The following is a 24,427-nucleotide window of genomic DNA, read 5'->3' on the forward strand; positions in this document are numbered from 1 at the left end:
GATCAATTTGAATCTCGTCTATTTTCATGTCTGTTCATGTGAAAAAAGTTGAAGGTTTGTAGTAGAATGTTGCGTTTAAGAAGAGAAATTACACGGACTCTTTCGTCTGCTTCGACGAAGTCTCGTTCTCGGTCACGTGACCTTATATGACGTTTCAGTAGGATTGTTTACATGTGAGACCGAACCATGCCTGCACCCGATTGCCACGAAAAAATGGGAAAAGATTCGACATTGTCATCATTTTCAGTAAGACAGATCGAGCCTTACAAAAAGAGTGTGTCATACAATAACAAGGCTCGATGCCACACGTTTGGTAGCCCAGAGAGGTCGAGGTGTTGTGCAAGCATTTTGTTAACGATCAGTGCTTTACTAGCCGGACCCGAAATGTCCGAACAGTTAGATTTGGCCTTCAAGGCACAGCTTCTGCCAGATGCAATTCCGACCATTTTTCAACACAATGAAATTTCTCGAAAAAGAATGAAGGATCTATCTGACAGACGAGTTTCACTTGCCAAACGACTACAGCATAAACAGGTCAGTGTCAGTGCTATATGTACTGTTACTGTGTTTACAAAATGCACTATTCATTATTGGTAGATAACATTACAATATACATATATCAAAGACTGTATATATCTATAAAACAATAAACGTGTTATGTGGTACTTATAATAAGCGTGTTTCAATAGGTAAAAATTCATAGTACATGCATAATAAATGAAAAATGTCAGCATCAAACTGAAAGTGTAAAAGAAATGATTGTTGAAATCCTGTCACTTGTTACATTATTTTTTTAAAAATCATTGTTTGCTTTTATAAAATGAAATATTTTTAAATTCATATTTTTGAAAAGACAGCCTATTTGTTTATGAAATCTAAAAACAATGAAATTCATGTGAAAGGTATTTCCTACATAATGAGCTTATCAACAATAGTAGTGAAATCTATGTGCAGTACACTGCGGAAGTTAGAATTGATATTTCAACATTTGAAAATTAGAGTAATATTAATGATTGTGTTTTATGTTGGATACTGTAAAGAATTAAAAATAATAATAGCTTGATCACATGGTATAATCATACATGTTTTATTATTGTTTTAATGTTTTGTGGAATGATTACTTTATAAAACTTTAATGTTCAGACTATAACAAGTCAGTCACAACAAAAAGTTCAACTGTGCTTAAATAAAGAGGTCCAGACCCAGATCTCAGCTCCAATCCTGAAAGGTAATGGCCACTTTTTAGTTCTTTTCTCTATTACACATCTCTTTTATCTAAAATTGGCATGAATTCCACAAACTGTGCCAGATATTTTCTTCTTATAAGGATATTCAAGGCCAAAAAATATGTGCAGTTTTAAACACTTAGATAAAAAAATAATTTTATATGGCTTTGTAAAATTTTTATGTGGATAAATTTTTTTCATAATGAAATGAAAAAGAAGGAAATTGTGTCTATAAATGTCTGCTAGGTGTGATCCTGATATTGATATGGGAGTCAGAAAATGAAAATGACACCTCAGAGTGGAATAATTCAGCAGTCGAGGAGCACCAGTAAACAAAATTTATATTGCAGTTACTAACAAACAGTCAGTACTTGATAGTTTATATCAGAAACATGCTAGCACAAGAATTTAAGCTGATATTTAGCTATAAAAATGATTTATGGTTTTAACTATGATTTTAGTCTCGATATTTGTCTCTAGGAATTCTCAGAAAGATGAACTGGGCACAAATCCCTTCCTGGAAAGAAAATTTATCATTCACAAAAAGAAGTTGGAGGAGCTGCTGAGTGTCTGCAGGCAGTGTAGCAACCCCTCTATCACAACTATAGATGAGTGTCACATAGAAGTCAAATTTATAACCATATGCCAAGACAGCTCCTGTGGCCATCATTACTCCTGGACATCACAGCCACACTCTTTTAGGCTTCCTAAATGTTCAACCTTTGACAAGTACACAAACACACATGTGTCTCAAATTGTCCACTTGGTTTATTGGAATCCATAACTGTGCAAGAATTAAGAAAATTATGACAAAATACATTGTTGAAACTGTTTTAAATGCTTACAGAGCAATCAAATGAAAAATTCACATGCAGTGGAACTTGAGGAAATAAAAAGATTAAGCCACATGTCTGTATATTATGTGAAAGAAAGAAATCGGTTCTCACACAGTTTTCCTTGCATTGTTATTAGTTTGTAAGAAAATAAAGAATGAAAGGTAAATTCAGCACCAAGTATTTCAGAAATGATGTTTGTAAAATAAAAATGCCAGATGCATGCAAGATTTGTTTTGGACATAAAGATAAAGTGTGTCCCATACCTGAGTTTGAACAAATAAAAGAAATTAATGTTAACAAAGGGAAGATTTTATTTTACAATTCATGTCAGATACATGATGCATCTGATATGAAGTGTGTCCAATAACTGGATTTGGATAAATGTAACAATTTTCATGATGTATAGGGAACATTTTCTTGACAATTCACTTTTAAGCTTTTACTCTACATTTTTTTATGCTTCAACATTTGTTGTGGCCATTCCTCACAATGCTCACAAATGCACCAGTCTGAAACTGTGATAAATGAATCTATGTAAATACACATTTAAACAACAAACATATAAGTTAAAAGCACAGGCATAATAACATATAAAGCAAACGTCTCTGCTTGAATTCTATCCATCGTTGTTATAAAGTAAGTCATTAGTGTAATTATTCAAACTATATCCCCCCAAAAAGGCTGCAAATAGTATTATATTAAAGTCTGTTTAAAATATTTAAATACAGATATTTCAAACTATTAATTTTTTAAACTATCCTTAGGAAAGTTCACTTAAAACCCAAATTATCATATACAATGTGAATATTCCGGTGTGTGTGAGGAAATAATTAGCATACCAAATGTAATTTTATTTTTTAAATACACTACGAAGTGAATTCGTCAAGAACAATGCCCAGTGTAAAGAGTTTGAGTGCATTATGTTTATTTAAAGTGCTTGAAGGTAAAGCATGCGTTCACTTTCTGTTCCCGTGCACACAGTATGACTTACTTCTATAGTCCTACCAGAGATCTGTCCCTACAGATCTCTGGTCCTACGTACCTGCTTTGTGCTTCGACTGCTGCAACATTTTCCTCGTCCTCCGAGGATGTGCAGTCGATTGTGAGCTGATGCAAGTGGTTCAAATTGGTAAAATTGAACATTATTCATGGCCATCTCGATAGTTAATGACTTTGGAGATCACAAATCCAACTAAGAGACACCACCGATCACTATCCTAGCAATGACCACAGACACTTCCTGTCGTTTGTGACGTCACAAAAGACTCGTCTGCTTGACTCATCTCGGGAAGCTATCGTAGTTACTCGGCGGAAGGACACAAGGGTCGATTTCACTGGATTTTTTCGATTTTTATAAACATCGGCAACAGAAATAGTGCTAATAAGTGGTAATTAAGTGAGAAACGAATCCTTTATTTCTCCTGTATCGCTCTCGTGCTCTGTAATTCTAACTAAATCTATTTTTGAAACGTTTGACTGTCGCCACAGCCTTATCACTACCCTTTAGTATCCCTTTAAAATTTATTTCCTTTATGACACGACAAGTGAGTTTATAAAGCTCCGACTGATGCTCCAACGTGTGCGCTGGTTCTCACACATCTATCTTTAGCATTCAATTCTTCCCTCAAAAAAAGTGGCTGTCTGGGGGGAATAGATCCAAATCATCATCACCCCCCCACACACACACCACGTGACACATAGAGTTGTTCAGTGCTGCCTGCTTCACTGTTCCCAGGTCACGGGAGGGGAGGAACCGTACAGGTAAATCCCGGCCCCTCCTCCTACCCGTCTGTCCTGCCCTGACCCGGCGCCTTCTCGCACACCCATCCTCCATCACCCTCCTCCAACACACACTCCTCTCTTCCTTCGACTTATGCTATCAGCGGGTGCAACGTCGGGTGGAACCCGTGGCGTCGACGTGGCGAGGGGAGTCGAGCTCCTGGGATTAACGTCTTTCGGCGATAAGAGATGATCAACGACGGGTGTCTGCCCATACCCTGTGTCTTGTCTGCACCCGCCGTTGGTCTTTCCCCTCCCCCCTCTGCACAACTCTCGGGACCTGCAGTCTCCACACGTGCTAGTGCTTTAACTTAAAGCACAGAGATTAAAGCCTGAGTGAGGCACAAGGGTGCGAGCAGCTTTTTCTTGTTAACACAAGCCATATTCCCAGCGATGGCACAGGACATGGGTTAAGATCTTCCAAATTGTTTGGGGGTTACAATAGGACCCAGATATTTTCTCCCGCGTTTCTCCTACCGTGGCACAATGTAGCAGCTGACTTCTCTTGTGTACCCCCTTGGTCAGGGCCTTTTTTATTTACTGGGCATGATTTCATATGTCTCCTCTTCCCTCCGTGTTTCTATAAGCATGCTGAGGCATTTCTCACAGAGGCCGATTGTCTGAGGACTGCACCCAACCCCTAAAGCACTCGAGTGATTTGCCGTAACAAAGAATTTGCTCCCGGTAAACTACATCATTTTAAGGCCCTCGTCCCATGAACCTCGTCCTTCTGACCTGAGATTTCCAGGGTCAAAGGAGACGGGATGACAGCAAAATGGCAGGCAATCTTCATGCGAAACGTAACTGTCACGTACAATGCCTGCTCCCATCCACCCTCCTCCCACGTCCCGTCCCAACGAACTGGTTGACCCCCAATTACGCGCGCGATCATCCACAAGCAGTCTATCCACCTCGGTACAGCTTGCTTCAAAAGAACACGAGTTCGAAAAACGGAGCTTCCAGTCGGTCTCCCCAGCCCATCCCTTGTCTGTCCGAATCGTCTGTAGGTAGGTGAGGTGTGTACACGAGCTAGTCCCGTCGACTCCCGCTGTCTGACAGGCAAATCGTGAGAACACTCGTGCACGCGAACGCTCTAACACGCGATTACAGAAATTCCCGCCAAGAGTACCATTACACCTCACACACGTGAGTGAATTTTATGGCTGTTTCTTTCTCCCATAGCAAAGATGCTAAAGCAGTACTTTTGTGCTCTCTCCTTCCTCCCTCAACAGCAGCAGGAAGCGGTCACGACTGGCGAGCACCAACATGGCGTCACACAAGGGCCGCGTGCACGGCGTCAGATGTTTTGGCTTTCGCTGCCCAGTCTCGGCACGTGACGACACAAACCGAGGAAGACAGAGCATCGAACAACTGCCACCCTACATCTGCGTCGCCGTGGTTACCATGGCAACTTACTCTCCCTCCACCCCCAACTCCCCCTTTCTCTTCCAGATTTGGTGCTTTCTGGCCCCACGGCCTTGGTCTCTCCCGATCCACGAGGGAGTTCTAGTGAAGGGCCACAAAATGCCTTTTACACTGTGTGGTTGGAGGCTGTCCCGTGGTTAGCTGTTGTCCCGATCTTTGCACTTAGACGTTTTTTTTTAATTGTCCCTCGATGCTGCACTGCGAATGATCCTGACTCTTGACCTTTTTTATTTTTTTTTGGTTTTGCGGATGTTTAAGTGCGTGACTGTAGGTGTGAATTGTCCTCATGTTCTCTGTCTTGAGTATACTAATACCTATCTATGCATGTGCATAGGTGTGTGCAAGCATCACTTTCAGAGAGAGGCACTTAATGACTACATGCCCTTAATCGATAGAGGTGAGCTTCACACTTTCTTATTCGATTAGTCCTGTCTGTAGGGACAAAAACAGTAATGAAATTAAAACGAGAGAAGGCGACGAAAGCATGCTACCTTTCCAGTAACTCTGACACGAGCAAGCGCGTGCTTGGATGTGCAGACATGCAGGCTTGCGAGGGAGTTCATCGTGTCATTTCCTGACCAGGCGATTACTTTCGCTCTGACTGACAAACCCTGTAATTAAATGATGCAGTGGCGCTTTAAATGTTCTAAATTATTTAAACTGGGGACGACGAGCAGTAAATTCTCACGCAAGGGCCCCGCCCTTCCCCAGTGGCTGGATCCCCTGGCACGCGACCAAAATAGTAACGAAATTAAAACGATATAAGCGACGGATCCAAGCTTACTTTTCTCACCGGAAGACCAATAAGCAAAGGAAGGTATGGCGACGGGTAGCTTCCGGCTCAAGTGTGCATGCGTGGCTGCTTCTGTTCTTCCTGCACGTGCCTATCCAAACACGTGCCGCAGCATGTCTGAAACTGGTTGGCTGCTATTGGAGCAATCTCCTCGAGCGTGTCTAAACTCTTGGATGATGCAACCAAAACAAGAAAGTGATTTTGACTCTCAAGAAAGGCTATCACCTCAAAACTTTCTACCAATAAATTTTTTTTTTAAAAAGATGAAAAAGAGAAAAGGACGAGGAAAAGAGAAATGGGACAGAAAAAGAGAAAGGGCAGATAACAGAAGAGACTGGAAGACAGTGAAGACTAAATCTGAAAAGACAGATCGATCTCGCTCTCTGAAGAAATTGGTTAGTTGCTATGGCGAACGGCTGAAAATAAAATCCGGTCTCCATGCTGATAGTTTGTCATATAACAGCAATAACACTGTCCACCTTCATCAGGGGACGTTAACGCTGGCGTTTGGCAAGGGAGGTAACCATGCTATTGCTGCTGTGTGTTAAGGAGACAACTACTTTTGTCGAGCTAATGAATCATGGGAAGGAAGTACCCGTCAGGATATTCTCGTAATACCTGTCTAGCAACAAGGAGCGGCCGTGACATCAGTATAGTTAATGAGACTTCAACCATCTCCAGGTGTGCATTAGCACAAAATTTCACAGGTAAAGCGGAACGTCATCGAACAACATGACGCCTGCATCCTGTATACATTTTATCATCTCTTGTGACCACGACAAGATGGAACACAGAACAGTGAAGAAAAATGCCCTCCCCTTTTGCAACAGCGAAGAATTTTTGCAATTTTTCATCCATTTCTCTGCGGCAGGTAAACAACTCCAGGGATATTGTGTCTAAGCGTACTACCTGTACAAGGTAAGACACTTAACACTGCCGGTGCCAGGTAAGACCATTATTCCTGCTTGTGTTCCAGGCTGGCTGCTGTGGACGTGTAAACAGAGGTAATGCACTTCGCCCCATGTCCATGAGAGAACTGGAACCCCGTAAAGTCACGTGGTAGGTTCATATAGTTACACGCCGAAAATAGAAATTACGGGACATCGTGTCCTTCTGCAGTCTCTGTTACACGTTGAAAAGTGAGGAGCAAGACAAACAAAGCTGTGTGGTAACAGGTCCCACAGTAACCTGATAAAGCTGGACAGGTCCTGTCGCTGTGTGTAGGACATTGCACTAACTTGTCCCACTGACCACAGACTCCATGGTGAATGAGAGCACAACGCTGAAATCAAGTTGTAAAATATCGGGAATATTGAGTGATCTTGACAATGACGATGAACAACCCTTTAAACCTGATGATTAGGATGGCGGATGATAATGACTACGATATTGGGAATAATGAGTGAGGATGCTGATAACACCAACACTAGTAAAAATGATAATAACTTTAAGCTCTGCCTGAAAGTTGCACTCCTGGCTCTCGCTTCATCATAAATTTTGACCGATTGCTGACGTGGAGTCGTGCGAACGACCAAGGAAACTCGAGTGACACTTTACACAAGATTAGGCAACTGTTTGAACAGCAATCAGCGAGTTATATCAGGTTCATTTTTTTTGTTGTGAGCTGTCCATTCAGCGTGTTCAAGAGTTGAGAGTTAAGACCCCCGTCCACCTCTGCAACCCACGCAGTTGTGAAGCTTGAAATTAAAGACAAATCCACAGAAACTCGCCCACGTACAACCGCCAACAACCCACATGCTAGACTGACTTCACGTGACTTTCAGTCCAACAGACCAAACTAGTCTCTGCTTCCAACTCTTGGTCGCTAGTGAAGACGAAGTAAGAGATGCCACGGGAAACAATAGAAAGACAATAAATCGAAGGTTGTAAGGAGAACAATCTGCAGGCCAATCAAAGTAACTGAACATACTGATTAAGTTCTTTTCAGATCATTATATGTTAATGATTTTTAAACACGGAGCAAAAATCTCCCTTTGAACCACCACAACCATCTGTGCACAAAATGACAACGCCACGACTCCATGCTGGAATACATGTAATATAATATAAAAACACATATAGGTCTCACATTATCTGCAATCTTGACAACATGTCAATGAAATGCATCACAGATGAGACATCTTTCTGCGTTTGTCAACGATTTGTATGTCAAAGAAATTGTATAGAATTTGAAAACTATCCTGCAACAAACCTATTATTCCTCTGAGATTTATAGTTACTGCGACAGGTTGTTAAATAAAAGACTGAGTAATACAAAATCTCAACTCGTACATGTTGTGAAGGTACCCCAGCTCTACAGAAGGGAGCTTAAGGACATTAAGGTGAGAATAAACACAACTAAAGGTACACGGAAATGAGTCACATCACGACACTAGCACACACAGGACTGTAAAGGGCATGGGGTCACCAGCGACAATTGTAAACTTTGTGAAGTATGAGCAACTGGGTCATTGTAGTAACATTCTTTATTTAGACAGCTTGAGAAGATGTATACTTTTAAGGCGATCGAGTGCGACAGGTCAGTATGCGTGCTTTCCAGGACAGACTAGCCAGTTCTTGTTGAAAGAAACCAATTTGGAAATGAAATAAATCAAAGAAAAAAAAAAGGAAAGAATACAAAAGCTTGGGGGAGAGAGGAGAAAGATTTCCATGCTACTAGTAGGTATGTTTTTGTAGAGGACGTGTTTTCCACGTATCATGGAGTGCTCTGGGAGCCGTAAGTACACTCGGGTATGCACATGCACGCTGCTGAAGCGTAGCGCAGTCGAGGGTTTACCGCAGTGAGAGCTACTCACTCGTGTCTACCAACCCTCAAAAGCAACAAACCTTGCGCGAAGTCGCCATCGTCTTGCATTCTTTGCCGTCTGCTGCTACGAAACCGTTATCGTGGCTGCTTTCTCCGTGTGCTCAACATAGCTCGTGTAAAAGGAGATGGCGCTGTAACAAAGCGCACTTGCCTCGCCTTCTGTCAGGTGGTACTCGCTTCTCTTCAGGCCCTAAGCAGCCCCGGGATTACAGGGATTTCTACCCTGGCTTGCCTTTTCCCGAACTAGATTCCTGTAGGTCTGTTGGGGATTCTTGCAGCAAATTTACATTGTCAGTTTACCGTTGGGTACGTAATCCTCACACAATGTGGCAAAGCCTCTCCTACACAAGCTGATGACAATTAAACTAATCAATTTTCTTTTCAGAAAGGTTGTCCTAATCTCACTGTATACAAAGCTGCAAAGGTGCAGGACGAGTTACTTTTGGTCCAGAAAAAAACTTCTAGAAGACTGTCCAACTTGTTAGTGATTTTCAAAAGATACACGTCCATGTCCAACGCCCAACAACCAAGAACTAATATTCCTTCATCATTCTCCCAATCTCGCTCGTTCACCAACACACACACAGAATCTTGTGTCTTATACAGACAGACTGAAGAATGGCAACATCTTGCTGGAGTTTGCTTTTCTCACCCTACCTTCTACAGGCTCATTTTTTAATTCCTCCCTGAAACAAAAGCTGAACTTTATGCCAGACCTACGCACCACCTGCCGTCAATTACAGGGATGCAATGCGTTAGGTGGTAACACGGAATGTCAAACAACAGTCTCACAACATGCTCACATCTCTGTACCCAGTGCCCTTACAACAGCAAAGGTAGCGAGGCTGAGCTGTTGTTCACTGATGGTAGATACCACGTTGTTTAGTAGATGGATTGGCTTCAGCCTAGAGGTGCGTTCACACTATGGGGAGGTGGGGGAGGGAAGGAAACCCCCTGATACCCAGCCCTGTATATAGGTGTCACAAAGAATGTCCCAAGACGAGGTCTGAACGCGAACCACTGTCTGCAGCAACAAGCGATCGTCTAACCACTACAATAAGAGGCTACTAACCCATGTGCTCCACCCAACGACCGGCACCAGTCAAGGCGCGAATGACTGAATGAAGACCTGGTGCCGTAGTAACGAAGCGAAAGTCAATACCACCGGGGCAACATAGGGGAGGTCAAAGGAAACGTGTCGTTTCTGTAGTTTGCGGTGTCTGGACCCCGTGGATGTTATATTCCAGGGCATCTTTGCCACCCGCTTATAACTACGGCTCAGGGTAAGGCAGTATTGGCGTGCCATGGTTTCACCATTGTAATTATGTAAACAAGACACCTTCCCTAGATTTCCCCATATTCCCCAGGGGCAACGACCTACCCTCGCTTCATAACTTCGGCCACCGGGTGGCAGATATATTTACCCCTGCCTACTGCCTTCAATTAAAATTGCCACTTAGACTAATCGATAAGCGTTTCGAACTGCCCAGTGGACACCATCGTCAAGGTTAACATGGTCGTGAACTCTAGGGTCACTGACCGCTCTTTCTTGTTTGTTTATAGTGAATGGGTGGATGCTCGCTGAAGCAGTGAGCGGCCTGCACAGAACCTGACGACAGCAACTCGTTAGACTGGTGTAGGAGACTGTGCACCCCAACTTCAGCCGTCATCGGGTGAGCTGGGTGTCCACCCCAGTGATATAGCTGCCCCCTTTACTGCCTATAACTTCTGTCATCCCAGTAACAAACACTACCCGTCACAATAAACCGCGCACAGCACAACAAATGGAACTTTTATGGCTCGGTTTGTCGATCATATCCAGCAATGGTCGTCTACATGTGAAGATACAGGGCCCGCGGTCCGAGGAATCTTAAGCGCCGGAAACTCATCTGGCACTGATAGCTGTGCACAGTTGAGTAGGACTGTATAGGAACGGTTCTGTGGGTGTAACTATACACCCCCGATGCTGTGTAACCCTCATCGCCACAGAGCCAGTGTACCGACTGTTTGCTGTTTGCAACACGACTTATATAATAAAACAGCTTGCAAACCACCCGAACACACAGAACGCAAAACCACCTACTCCGCGCATCCACAACACGTGCAAAACCCGACACCCGTACTGCATCGTACAGTAAACTAAACACCCGACCCCTGTACAACCACCAGACCCCCCGTAGAGTGCAAACACCCGACTCTTCCTTCCAAAAATCAAGGAAAACGCGGAGAGAAAAAAAAAAAACGCGTGGTGGACAAGACTGAAGCTGTTGTTGCTCAGTCAGTAAATTGGTTGCAAGCCTCCAGGCCGTGCTCCAACCCTCGGAAGCCTCGCTCAGTTCCACGCACCAGAAGCGAGGCAGCTGGCGAAGGCAACGTGGCGCGCTTATCGCCAGGAGAGGAAGATAAGCACAGTCCCTGATAAAGCCCACAGCCCCTCGCCATTTCCCACCTGGTTAATGAATTCCGAGTTGTCAGCCCCTCGTGCTCGCATCAGTTACTCGTCTGTCACGTTGATATGGAGATTTTATACGTTATTCGCACGTCACAACTGTCTCAGAGCGGCCTGCACTCACGTGCCGATGTTTCAAAATTAACTGCAGTGCACCGCGCTAACCTTCGACCTTTGGCTGTTTTGTACTCTTTGGTTTGGCCAGTCAACCGCACTCTCCGTCGCAGTCACTTGGGGGTCATAAACCTAGCGTGCACGCGTGTGTCATGGGGTTATCGGGTTGTCTTTATCAGTCGGAGGCCTCATCAGCGCAATCATGACATACGGGATCCCAACGTAATCACGTAGAAGACGTAATCGTGTCCTTTTGACACGCGTCGCTTGTTCTTCCAGCCTTCCTTCAACGAACAGAACAAACTATTGTACCGAGGACACGATCAGCATCAATGTTTGCAGACAGGCGACTGGATAAACAAACCAACGGTGTTTCAAGCACACCAACGTACGCTACATGCAGCAGAACCATTACTGAGGAATTTCAAATATGCTGAGCTGTTTAAGACGAACCATCACTAAAATCTCGTTATCCTTGAAGACACCAAAAATACCAGCTTGGAGAGGGTGAGGTGAGGCAACTACTACAGACGCAAAATAAACGACATCAGCGATTAATCACGAAATTTTACGATCCTTTTTTTTTATAACCAAAACCTAACCTCCACAAAACAAACAAACAAAAATTACCGACAAGCCTTTTTCTACCAGTGTACTCCACCCTCCCCACCCCACCTTGCATTCCACAAAACTCCCGATTCATCTTCACGTGAGAAATGATGAACTGAAAGGTGTTTGGGTGCAATGGCTGTTAGTGAAACATGCCCAGGTCAAGATAAACAACACAGGAGTCAAGTTTTGATACATGTGTGTGTTGTCAAGGCCTCAGCCTGTGGGACAGCGGTCCCCGTATGCGGATGTGTACAAACATGACGTCACGATGTAGACGTTTGTCGGCTCATGGTGATGTTTGATGGTATCTCGAGAACGAAAGGGAGTGCTCATTGTGGGAATTGGGAAAATAGTATTTTTGACTGAGCTTTAACAGATTATTGAAACAAATGTGGACCTCAATAGAGCGTGCAGAAAACTTAGAGAGGTGAATGATGAGAAGTGAGAAGAAGATCTCTGATGGTCACAGCGGGGTGGAGTTGATGTCTCTTTGCCCCCCCAGTTCCAGACAGCAGGTGACATTATCCTTACAGGTAGCTGCTATCTGCACCAACACCACAATGAGCTTTGAGATTGCTTTCCGCTTGTGAACTGTCTCCTAGCAGTAACGACAATTCCACCGACAGCCTCTCAAAGCCTGATTTTCCATGCGTTTTTCCCTTTATTCTGTCTTTCTCTCTCTCACACACACACGAAGCGAGCGAGAAAGAGCGCGTGCGACAGTTACTGGTCCCTACAGACACGTTAGCTCCTTTCTAATTTAACATCCACGGGATGCAGGCCCGTTGAAATATCAGTATTTCACACACACACACAGAGTATTAAAATTTTGTTTTCTCTTCATGCTTCCCTTCAATGAACTGTTGGAGAATGGATGGGAAGGTGGTGGTGGTGGTGGTGGGGGTGAGGGTGCGGCGGAGCACCAGAAGAAAGAGTGAATTTTCAAACAAATCTTGTTTCCTGAGGCACACAGGACTTTATGTATGGAATTCTGGGACAGCTCATTCTAATCAGGAAGAAGCATGGACCTTGGCGAAAACCTCTCTGGTGGCCAGTGGTGGGCGAGTTCCATCCAGTGTCATTCTTGTTGACAAGACTCGTACACCTCCACAGACGACACATAACGGTCAAGCTCAACGTACACACGAACAATAAATACATAAAGCCGCAAGAAGAATGGACCCCACGGGATACTGTTTTCAGTTACTACCACCAACAGCGACATTTCCTGAAGCAGAAAATATTTCGGGGTGAAAATTGTGTGCTGCTCTACGGACTCCAGGTTTGGCCACATACGAGTGAAGGATATGGTTTTTCCCGTGGGTACTTAATTCCGTAAACCAGACGGCAATAATGTAATATAGAGGAACGGGCCTCAACCTAACATAACCTGGGCGTTGGCATTTTAAGGTAATGGGACGATGACGCCATCGCCGACCTAGCAACCCATGTGATGTACAGGTCAGCTATTCACTTCTATAGACTCCACTAAACATCGGCTGAATAAAACTATTCCACAGGTTATTCTGAGGCGAGGCTTCCTTCCTACATTCTTGTATTTGGATAGGACCGCGGGTGTGAGGTCTGTCAACTAGCACAGGGTAGCCATGGACATGCCTGAATTATGTCGCATTCTAGTCCTTAATAGCTTGTACTTCACGGTAAAAATACAGTTAGTCCTTACTAGCTAGTTCTAGTACATGTTTAAGATACATTTAGTTGTTATTAGCTTTTTGCTCTAGTACATGTTTAGGACTATCGGTCTTTAGCGTGTTTCAGATGTTTTGTGTTCTGGTGAGTTTAAAGCATGCAGTCCATCTATAGCGTGTTCTAGCTTGCTTAGGATATTTATTCTTTAGTCTTTAAGGTGTTTTAATTGTTGTTAATATTTTCAAGTATGTATTCAGCGCGGTTCCCCATCATGTGTTTAGAGAGTAAATTTCATTTCCATTTTCCACCTTGTCTAGTAAATTAAACATCGTGTACAATACAGCAACAACTATAAATATACCACTTACCCATCTCCATCTTGAAAGTTGATGTTCAGCTTCTTGTTGTTTCCAATTATTTCTGAAAAAAGAAAACAATATTAATGTGCTTTTCGGTCTAATAACAGCAAAAGACCTGCAGAAAGAAATGGATGATGAAAAGATCCTAAAACTGTCGTAAAGTCTGCTTTGTGCAAAGCTTCAAACGATCTCTTTTCCACCTGCCCCATTTTCCTCACAAAAAGGACTGCAAAATGTTATTTCTATTTTATTATGAACGTCTCCTGGCGCTTTTACTGTGAAATGCACAATACGAAATAAGCAGTCTTGCGTATTATGTAACATCATCTTGTGAAGACACTGCAAAAGAGACTGTACAACAGCGCCATCTACTGCAAACTGCCATGCACTTTTTTTTGGTCGCAACATTATTATCAAGCTTTATAGCATGGAAAAAATGGCCAGCAGACAAGGCAATGAAGACTTCCACCGCTCAGGAGTTTTATTATCACAGCAGCAGCCGCGCAATGATACGTCAAACCCAGCTGTTCACTCGCCCTCGCCCATCACACCCTGGAGTCGTTGCTGGCAAGTTTCCATCACATGCTGCACATTACACTCGGCGCATAAACTATTTGTCAACAAAAACTGTTGGCGCAAAGCATCGACCAAACAGGGGATAAGAAAATGCCATATTGTCAATAGCAAAATAAATCAGCGCGGTCGGAGGAAAAAAACAACCCACATGGAGTTCTTCTAAGGGAAACTTCTTCAACTGTTAATGTCCTGGCGTGTCTCGGCATGAAAAAAGAATCATGGTTGGTAGTTACATGTCCCTCGGCACTTAACGCCTGAGAAAAGATGTTCTGTCTGTGTGGACTCATGGCAGATAGGGAGTGTAGTGATAAGAATCTTGTCATGCTAGTAATAGCATCCTGTTGATGGCAGTGTGTCCTGTCTGTGGGCTGCTGAAAATGAAAGGCACGTCCAGTTGGTGGGATTTAATTAAAGTGAACTATAACCTTTTTGTAGGTTTCTAGTAATGCTAAAGGTAACCACTCCTCGGGCTTCCAATTCGTAATAACCTACAGGCCTACGGCACTTTGCTGTAAGGCAAAATCCAGCGGCCGGCGAAACCAGTTGCACTTTCATACCTATCGTTGTGTGATCGACAAAAAATAATGACAAGGGGTAGGGGTATGTCATTTTGTTTCTGGTTTTCCCTCTTAATATCCTCGACTATCCTCAAAACATTGTTGTCTACATGACAAAGCTATGTCTATAGCCAAGGTAGGGCCGACATACACCCCACCTTCAAACGTACGTGTTCCGCACACGGCTTTTCTGACCAACCGTACCCAGGACTTTCCCGGTGAACCAACCCTGTTGCGCAGCAAACTAATCAAACTTTATTCTTTTTTAGCGGAACAAGAGGGAGATCCTAGTGACATAAAATCATTCTCTGGCAGTAACATAAAGGTCCTCCTTCACTAATGACCCTCTCTGCAACATACGCGCCGGCCATTAGGAGGGGAGGAGAGACAGTGGTTATTTTGCTCTAAAAACTCTATTTTGTCTCAATATCCCCAACACCAGCCCACTACCATTGGTCCAGTTTTAACCACCACATCACCGTTTCCAATGCTGAGTTGCATTCCAAGCTTCATATCTGTCCTACTCTGCATCCCTCCCATCTTTTTGTGTGTTCGTCACCAACAACCCTGACCCAACGCGCATGTCCACAGCCTCTATTTGACTCGCCCCTACAACCCTCCCTTTTCTTTTGCTTGCGTAGCATCGAAGGAGCTGACCGGAGCCAAGACTTATCACACGCCTCACCCCGTGAGCCACTCACAGATCGTCTATTTCTAGCTCCGTGCTTTCTGCTTTTCATGAAGGCTGAACAAACGAAGGGTGGGACTAATCTGCAATAAATGATGATTGATAGGACGTGCGAGGGGCTTTCAACTTCCACGAAAATGATTTGTGTTCCGCTTGGCGATGAAGGGCTGAGAGTCCCATGGTCAGTCACCAAAGGTCTTTACCTTGCACGCACCTCCCCACTTCCTTTTACAAGCCTGTCGCTCGCTCGCTACCTCACTTCCCAGCCTTCCTTCTGCAAGTCCATGCTCCTACTTCCAAGCACCCCTTCCTCTACTTCCACACACACTCCTGTGGGTGCTTCCAGTTTAGCTACTCAGGAAAGCCAATGAAAATCGATCTGATTTAGACAGATGGCGTTCTCGTACATTCGTAAATGCGCTTGGTGCGCCTAATGCTTTGTACTGAAGGAGCGATAATTCAAGCTGTCATTTTCCCCCCTGCTCGTGATCGTTCTTGCACCTGCCTGCACCACGACTGTGTTTATCAAGGTGTGAGTAGGCGCGCGCTAGTACTGGTGTGCACGCACAAGTTCGTGAGAATACTAGACTCTCACAGTGTGCTGGGCGTTGACAGGGAGACAATCCCACTGCAGGCGCAAACAATCGGTGATTCGTTTTGCAGCTCGTTAAGAAAATTTTCCTGGCTGGGTGTTATTGTTTTATGCCGAGTCAGCAAACTAAGGCTATACCAGGCCGATCTAGCTCTCTTAAGTTTTGTGTATATCTAGCCTTCCCAGAGAAACGTTCCATGTGCCGGAGGCCGAGATCCGAACCTACAACCCCTCTTTCCCCGATCCTCACGGTCTTGGCGAAAAGCCTACCGATGGCCACCTCATCTCTGTTGGCGGTGAAAAGTTGGTGCCGATGCCAGGACCAGAACACGTGCGTTGGTTGTGGCTTGACAGGAAGTGCGTAGTTCTGCTCAACAGACCGTTGGGCTGCCCGGTAACCATCGTCTCATCAGCACTGCAAGCAGTTTCCGGCACAAATAACTATCTCTTCTTCCTCCTGGGTCAATCTCTCAAAACTAAGGGTCAATCACCACGATTCAGAAACAGGAAAACAGAGGCGCCCCTCAGCAACGCTTCTTCCGGTCACGCGCCAGTTTGTCAAAAGAAGCGGCGCCACTGGAGACAACTCTTTCACACTCTTCAAGTCATTTTGACGATTGGCATCCAACACTCTTTTCTCGCTCATCATCCGTAATGACATTAAATTAGAAATTTGTTCAACTTTTGTAGACACCAGAGGGCATGATGATGATGAACAGAAGGGAGGGACTTTGAGGGGGGCAGTGTGAAAGATGAATACAAAGCAAGCGGTATTTCTGTCGATTTTAATGACGACTGTGTTAAAGATACAGACCCTGACTGACTTGCTAGCTCCTTATTGGATTTCCAGTTATTTGCTTTTTTTTTTAACCCATAGTCCTGAACACAAGCGCGCGCACACACAGACAGGGAGAGAAAGGGAGGAGAGAACACGACGACTGCGTTGGAGGAAATGAGACATACTCCTTAAAAAGGGACGCGGGTCAAGGGTTAAGATCTCTGCTAAAGACTCTACCACTACAAAATACACAAATATATATTATCAAGTAAAAACTGACATGTAAAAAATGTCATGGACACGATGCTAACTGCAAAGGTCAAGATGGCCCGAGGTCTAGGGAGGCAGACAAAAGATGCCCCACGACCCAGTCACATGTTTCCTCCCATTAGACCCGTCACCACAGGTGCCGACAGGGGTCACACATATCACATACAGCTATTCACTACACCTCCCGGGAATGAAAAAAACATCGCGAGGCGTGAAGTTTTCTTAAGAAACAGCAAAAACATTCTCTCACGTGCAGTGAACAGAGGATTTAAAAAAATAAAAACGAGATGTAAAAAAAGCGCTCGTCATTCTTTAGGAGTTTAATTCCTGTTTCCCTCGTTTCCTCTGAGAAGGCCTGGGTGTGAACACAGTAAAATCGATAGCGTTTTGTTCTCGTCGAAATGAGCCTCGAAGTCGATTTTGTTTTTACAAGTCATTGCCCCCCAGGCATGAACGTGGCTTTAAATTTCCCATGATGCATTGCGTGCTCAGTTCATTTCTAGCTGCAGCAGCGACTCCTAGGAAAACGGGACTAAGAACTGACCATGTTTGCTTTAAAAAAAAATAAAGAAGAAAGAGGTCACCATGTAACCTGAAGAAAGGCCACGCAATCAGAACTCTTCCAAGATTTAAATTAATCCCACAAAATCACTAGAGGTCCCCTTTAAATCTAGAAAATGGCATCTTTCACCCCCAACCGCTTTTCCTCTTCATAATGGCTGTCAGGTACCGCTTCACCCATCGAACCGGGCCTCGAGACCTGCGCGGCATATTTGTTCACCTCTTTCGCGTTTAAGGAAAGAATTGCCTCAAAGGACGGTTGGCTTCTTGTCACGGGGTGGGGGTGGGGTATGAGAAGCTATCCATGAGGGATGAAATAATGTCGAGGTTAAGTTAACCCCGGTGGGTCGTGCCACTTGAAAAATCAATGTTCGAAAAACAGCCTGGCATCTCCACGTCTCAGACAGAAAGGTTTAGGGCGGGGGGTCGGGTAGGGAAATGCCTCCAACATAACCTCTGACAACATCCAACATCACCTTTAACAAGGGTTCCTTCCTTTCCTCGTCAGCCCAAAACAGTCGGCGAAAATTGCTGTGAAAATCCAGACATCGGTAACAATATCTGAACGCTTCATACACAAACAAGAGCCTTTAGAAACATTATTTGATTTTTATTTAGCAAAAAAAAAAAAAAAAAACAAACAAAAAAAAACCGCCACAAACGCTTCACTGCACATTTCCACGAGATGCTTGTCGACATATTTGACATATACGCAAGGAAAGGGTGAAAAAGTTTCGCAACTATCATCTTCTACACAGATCGCACTCGAAGGGCCTTCGCTGACGACACGCATGAGAATGTGAATAAAACTACTTCGTGGCAGTGACTGCAGCGGCTCAGTTCCTCTCTAGCACTGTGAACGTGAAGTGAAATGTGTTCACAATACATCTCCATACCAATGAGACATGCCCTCCGGAAACCAACGATGGCATCAAACGGTTATTTTCAAAGTGACTGCAGGCTGCTGGTCATAATGTGTATTATATGCATCGCCTGACGCTGTCACACAGTTGTTCCTGTGGCCCTGGCAACCAAAGCTCAAAAGAAATGCAACAAGAATGCATCCTTCATTCCTTCATGCACGCAAGAGATCCTCAGTGCGGCCTCGTGCAGCCGAGAGCCAATGTGTTTATGTGCGGGTGGGAGCAGAAACGAACCAGAAAGAACGTGCGCACTACGGGTGTGTATGTGTCCAAAGACACCTGCCTTACAAACAGGTGAGGAACAGGTGAGGTCGATTACGTCATAAGGTCTCACTGACGGGCTTGGCAAGGACTCAAGGTCGTGTCCCATTGATTCTGTCGGGACACACGAGGCGCATCAGGTGAGGAAAGGATCACCCCAGCGCGCTGCCGACGGGGACAGAGCCAGTGGAGCGTAAACAACAAACTGACAGACAAGTCCAGCACGCGAGTTGCGACAAACCCCGGAGATTACCTCATACCTTGTTGTCTGTGCGTGTAAATCTCTGTGTGTGTGAGAGAGAGAGAACGGACACAGCCTGTGCGACACGACAGCGGTGGGTGCGTGCATAGACGATTGGGCCTAACCTCAACTGACAGGTACATGACTGTTTACTTTTGTGCTGTATATATATATACGAATGAACACACATCACGTTCATGTCTCTGGCAAGACTTACCCTCAGCTTTGAATGTGAGAGGGTAGTGGTGTCTGTGTGTGGGGGTGGAGGGGTGGATGAGCGGGAGGACCTATTACACCCTGACTGAACAGCACAACTGCTTGCAGAATGCGGCGGCTCTCGAGCTCTGATCCTGCAGATACCTGAGGCCGGAGAAATCTCACCTGACCGCGACCAGACGTTCCCACCGGCGGCACGAGAGCGAGAGGGCGATGACTCATATCTACTTATTTATCGGCCTGCATTCCTTGCCAACGACCGGACGCCGGAAACTCTGTTCCCGTGGGTTTCTATAGGGCTAAAATGAGGTCGCAATTGTACGAGAAACCTTGTGTGTGAGAGAGAGAGGGAGTGGGGGAGACAGGCAAGAATCTAATGGCTAGAAACCAGAACAAATTTTATTGGGCTGCAACATCTTACATCAGACCAAAAGTCGCCTGTGTTTTCAAGGTCTTGAAAATAAGCATAAAGTCACCGCGAGTCGACTAATCAGACCAACCAGTCAAAACAATTTACAGTTGAGACCGGCTATTTCATGTTTATCAACACCTCACACGCAACTTCGCCCTAGTGAATATAACAACCTTTCAGAAAAGCACTTACTAGAGACATGCTCCCCACCAGAGGGCGCAGCTATGTAGCAAGGGTAAGTCGTTGCCCTAGGGGCGTCCTGTCTCCGTAATCATAAAGCAAGTGTCCAGACACCGCAGGTAGCTTTACCCCTGGAGCAGCCGTTATCAAACAGCGGTAAAGAAGTAAAGGGTAAAGTAAATAAAACAATGTTTACGGGGTCTGTACATCGTTTTGCAGGAGACGAGATGTTTGCCCTTGGTTTCCCCATTTTGCCCCCGGGGCAACGTTTCACCTCAGCCCCAGGGAGAGGGGGGGGGAGTCTGTTGTCTACACAGCGGAAACAATGTTGTCAGAACAACTGGGGCCGTGTGCATAGAGCACCGTGTGCATGGAGCATCCAGGAAAAGTAAGCCGCGCTTATTCACGATCGTGTCCAAAATAAACTGTTCGCGCGAAAACACTCTGCTCCCCCCTCCCACACACACACACCAATTCCTTAATATCTTAAAGGAAAACATAGGTCGGTTACTATAAAAATATAAATCGTTTACCAGTTATATCAATAACGATAAAAGCAATGAAAAACGACGTGTGGCTTGCCTGGCTGTACGTTATTTTGAGAACTATGGTGACGTAGCAGACTATCTAGTAGCGATAAGCCGGGTAGAAACTGTGGGGGACCGTAAACTTCGGTTTAATTAAAAAAAAAAAAATCAAACCTAAAGTCGCTGTCCTTGATGGCTAGATTCATACGTCATGCAACCCACCGGTTTCTCACTGGAAAAGACTGGAATATCTTCTCCCTCAAAATAGCTGCTTTAAATCACTAAATAATGTTGCCGTCTCAACCCGAAAGCCCTCTCGTACAGAGCTCGTTTCCTCTGCAGACCAAGTCGGTTTTCAAATTCTTCTTGCTTTTAGCTTATTGATTTGGGATTGTGCCTTCTGAGGAAGTCGTACAAAAAATATTTGTGCAAGAGCAAAATGTGCTATGTCTATGGGTAAAAATAACCAAATGGCTATATTTTCGTTTCAACCCTGAGAGAGGTCCCCTCCACCAAAAAACAAAATTTGCTTAGTGCAAATGCACGAAGACCGCGATGGAAGTCTGTAAATGCTTTTTAAATTAATGGCGGAAAAGGAGAGGTCTTCACGTAATGTGAACCCAGTTTCAGTGCCACCCCTTGGCTCTCCCAAAGCCATGAAAGCGACGTCCACTTCGTCTGGAAGGACGACAACAAACCGCTTTTTCTGCTGCGAAGCCCAGCCGTTAGAAAACTCTGAAGCCATCATCAGATTAGAACTCTGCAAGACACCAAAGGTCTGTTACTGGCGCACGAGGATGCCACGGGCACTTCCATTCGGTCGGCGAGCAACATACCCCTCCTCCCCTTGCTACAGCTCCAAACAGATGCTGCGGGCCAGCGCTATCGCAATAGTCCTATAAAGCTGCCACCCTCACGACCTGCTCTTAGTCTGCGCCTCCAGCTTTTGCCAAGTTTGTAACCAATCCACGTCAGCGGTAGTTAGATTCTCACTTCCTGAACTCTTTCACTGATGTATTTGTAAGCAGCAGACAAAAACCCTCCACAGGTCGCTCACATACACACTTTGCTCTCTGCTGAGAGTAGGAGATGATGAATATCCGCTTGTTGTCGAGGGCTCTCGCTGTCCTACAGCTATGAGGGGTTACCAGCCTGTTGCATCAGAATCTCACTGTTCTACAACTTCTCTTTCGAGCAAATCTTTCAAACAGAAAACATTAATGTGATGGAAAATTCACGACAAATTTTTTAACCTGATAAAAATGTAAACACTTAACAAAATATATAGCATTTATGTGCTAACATTCTTACCCACGATATATAAAAGCTTTATTTTCTTTATAGCTGGATGAAGTGCTACTCAAATTTTGATTAAAGATTGCCGAACATTAAATTTCCATCTTTATGTTGGGATCCCGCGCAGGTGAAGAAAATGGCGAGACAAACATTCGCCCTGCCCCGAGGTCAACTGTCCCTAGGGGCACCGCCCACCTTTAAGTGCTCAGTTGGGGCGCCAGCTGACAGCGGTGAGCCACAGAACATCAGCAAAGGAAGAAAGAAAGAAAAAAAAAACAAAAAAGGTAAGGAGACAGCTAGGTGCGTGCGTGGGTATCGGGTGGGTAGGTGGTGTGTGTGTATGGGGGGGGGGGGGTCACATCAAAGACACCGACACGCTGATTTATTTTTGTTCCTGCCGCCATCAACTCCGGTCGCTCGCGAGCGCGATACCGTCCCGTGACTGAAGCCAGTGTAGACAAGACTTATTGCGCGAATGATTACAGACATGGATATCATCCCACAGATACACACAAAAACTATTTGTCCGGGGCTCTGATCTGTCTGGGGACCAGTGCTGTCATTTTATGAAAACTTATATGGCCTCACAACCACCGTGTGCTTCATAAGCTCTCATACTATCGCTACTGAAAGGTATAACTCAGTGTGTGTGTGTTGTTTTTGTCTGACAAGTTCGCGGCCCAGAAAACGATCCGACGCGGCCCAGGTAAGCTAAATTTAGACACAGGATTGCGTGGAAGGAGATTCATCATCAAGGCTATTCCTAGCCACGACCCGTCAATCTGACCTCCATGTTTGCGTTTGATGGTCTAGACACCGCGTGGTCTAACGGCGAAGGAATACGCGCTGCTTGTACAAAAAGCAAGTTCCAGGTCATCCACTGTGTTCTCTTGTTGCTTTTGACCACCATCACAACAGAACCCAGTCCCCGAAACTCAAAAGTTAGCATGTTAAAAGGAATCCACGGTCCTTTTTCACCTGGTGTGCACCTTTACTGCTGTTTCAAAGATAAGCAAACAGTGAAAGGTCATGGGGCACAGAATTGAAGGTAATCGGGGAAGAGTTACAGGTAACGGTAAAAGAAATATGGACAAAGAAAAATGATTCGGCAAAAAATTGCATATGTCTATCATCCGGGTACTGCACGCTGTGAGCTGATGAAAACCAAGCCGGACTGTGGGCCTGACCAACTGACAAATGTCCGCTTCACCAACAGCGCCCACAACTGCTTCATCAAAGACTGCAGTCAACCAACTATACTTTTCAGCACTTTGTTGTCACCCATCAGGTAAATTCCGTCCTTCTTCTCTTTCTGCTCTCGTACACACACTATTCCACCCTCTTCCAAAATATAAAACAAACCCTCCTGGGTGTTAGTACTTGATTCCCACAAGACAGGTAAGTCAGAACTGTTCCTCCCAGCGAGTTTTATTGGCCGTGTGTTCGGCCTACCTGTAATTTATCCAGAGCTTGCTAGAGTCAGCTGCAAGATAACCCTGCCTCATCTACCCTGAAGCTGGCTAGGGGTGTCTCGGGACTTAAAAAACAAAAACAAAAAAAAAAAACCAAAAAAAACACGACTGCTTTGCCTTTGCAAGATTCCGAAAGGCTGAAAGAGACTGTTACTGCTTCTTGGACGGCGAAGCTGTTTGATTGCAGTCTGTGTAGATAGTGTGTGTGTCGTTAGTGCCCGGCGTGGGTATTCTTATCCCAAGGCTACCAGTACTTACCCGTCTGACGAAGCGATAACGAGAATGCTATAGATAAAAGTTTTCCTTTCAAAAGGTTGTTGTATCATTGCGCACCTGTGCATGTCCTAGTTACAAAAATAATGTGCTGCAATTTTAAAACACTGGTGTCATGCATGTTTGAATAACTAGTTAAATGAAAGGTTGAAACACTAATGTCACACTCATATTACCTGTTAGAACCTTCAGGCAGTTCAACTAAAGTGTGAGAAAATCATCATCGGCATCTGCCTCCTGCACCAAACCTGTTTGTAAATGCTTCGCAAGCGCGATGTAAATAGTTATAAATAGAACATAATTGGGACAATAAAGGACATGATATGGAAGCCGCCTTGTTCACCTGTCGATAGTTTGCAAGCAGCTGCACTTATTCATACACTTAACACACTTCAGGTGTAGTTTTTTTCTGTACAGGTATTCCTGTGGAGGAGGATATTTGGATAAATAAGTGGCACGCGCACACACAGTTAAAGAGGGGAAAGAAGCATTCTGTAAGTGCTCATTAATGTCAACAATGAGGTTCAAGCAAAA

General features: G+C 44.6%; 1 protein-coding gene across 1 annotated transcript in view; it reads right to left on the minus strand.

Moving 5' to 3' along the window:
• The window catches only part of LOC112577331 (caskin-2-like), a 141,343-nt gene that overhangs the window by 90,984 nt on the left and 25,932 nt on the right, over positions 1-24,427 (minus strand). Inside the window, 1 exon segment of the mRNA XM_025260389.1 lies at positions 14,080-14,131. Coding sequence (XP_025116174.1) covers positions 14,080-14,131 — 52 coding nt within the window.

Source organism: Pomacea canaliculata, linkage group LG1 (assembly GCF_003073045.1).
Source record: "Pomacea canaliculata isolate SZHN2017 linkage group LG1, ASM307304v1, whole genome shotgun sequence".
Taxonomy (NCBI): domain Eukaryota; kingdom Metazoa; phylum Mollusca; class Gastropoda; order Architaenioglossa; family Ampullariidae; genus Pomacea; species Pomacea canaliculata.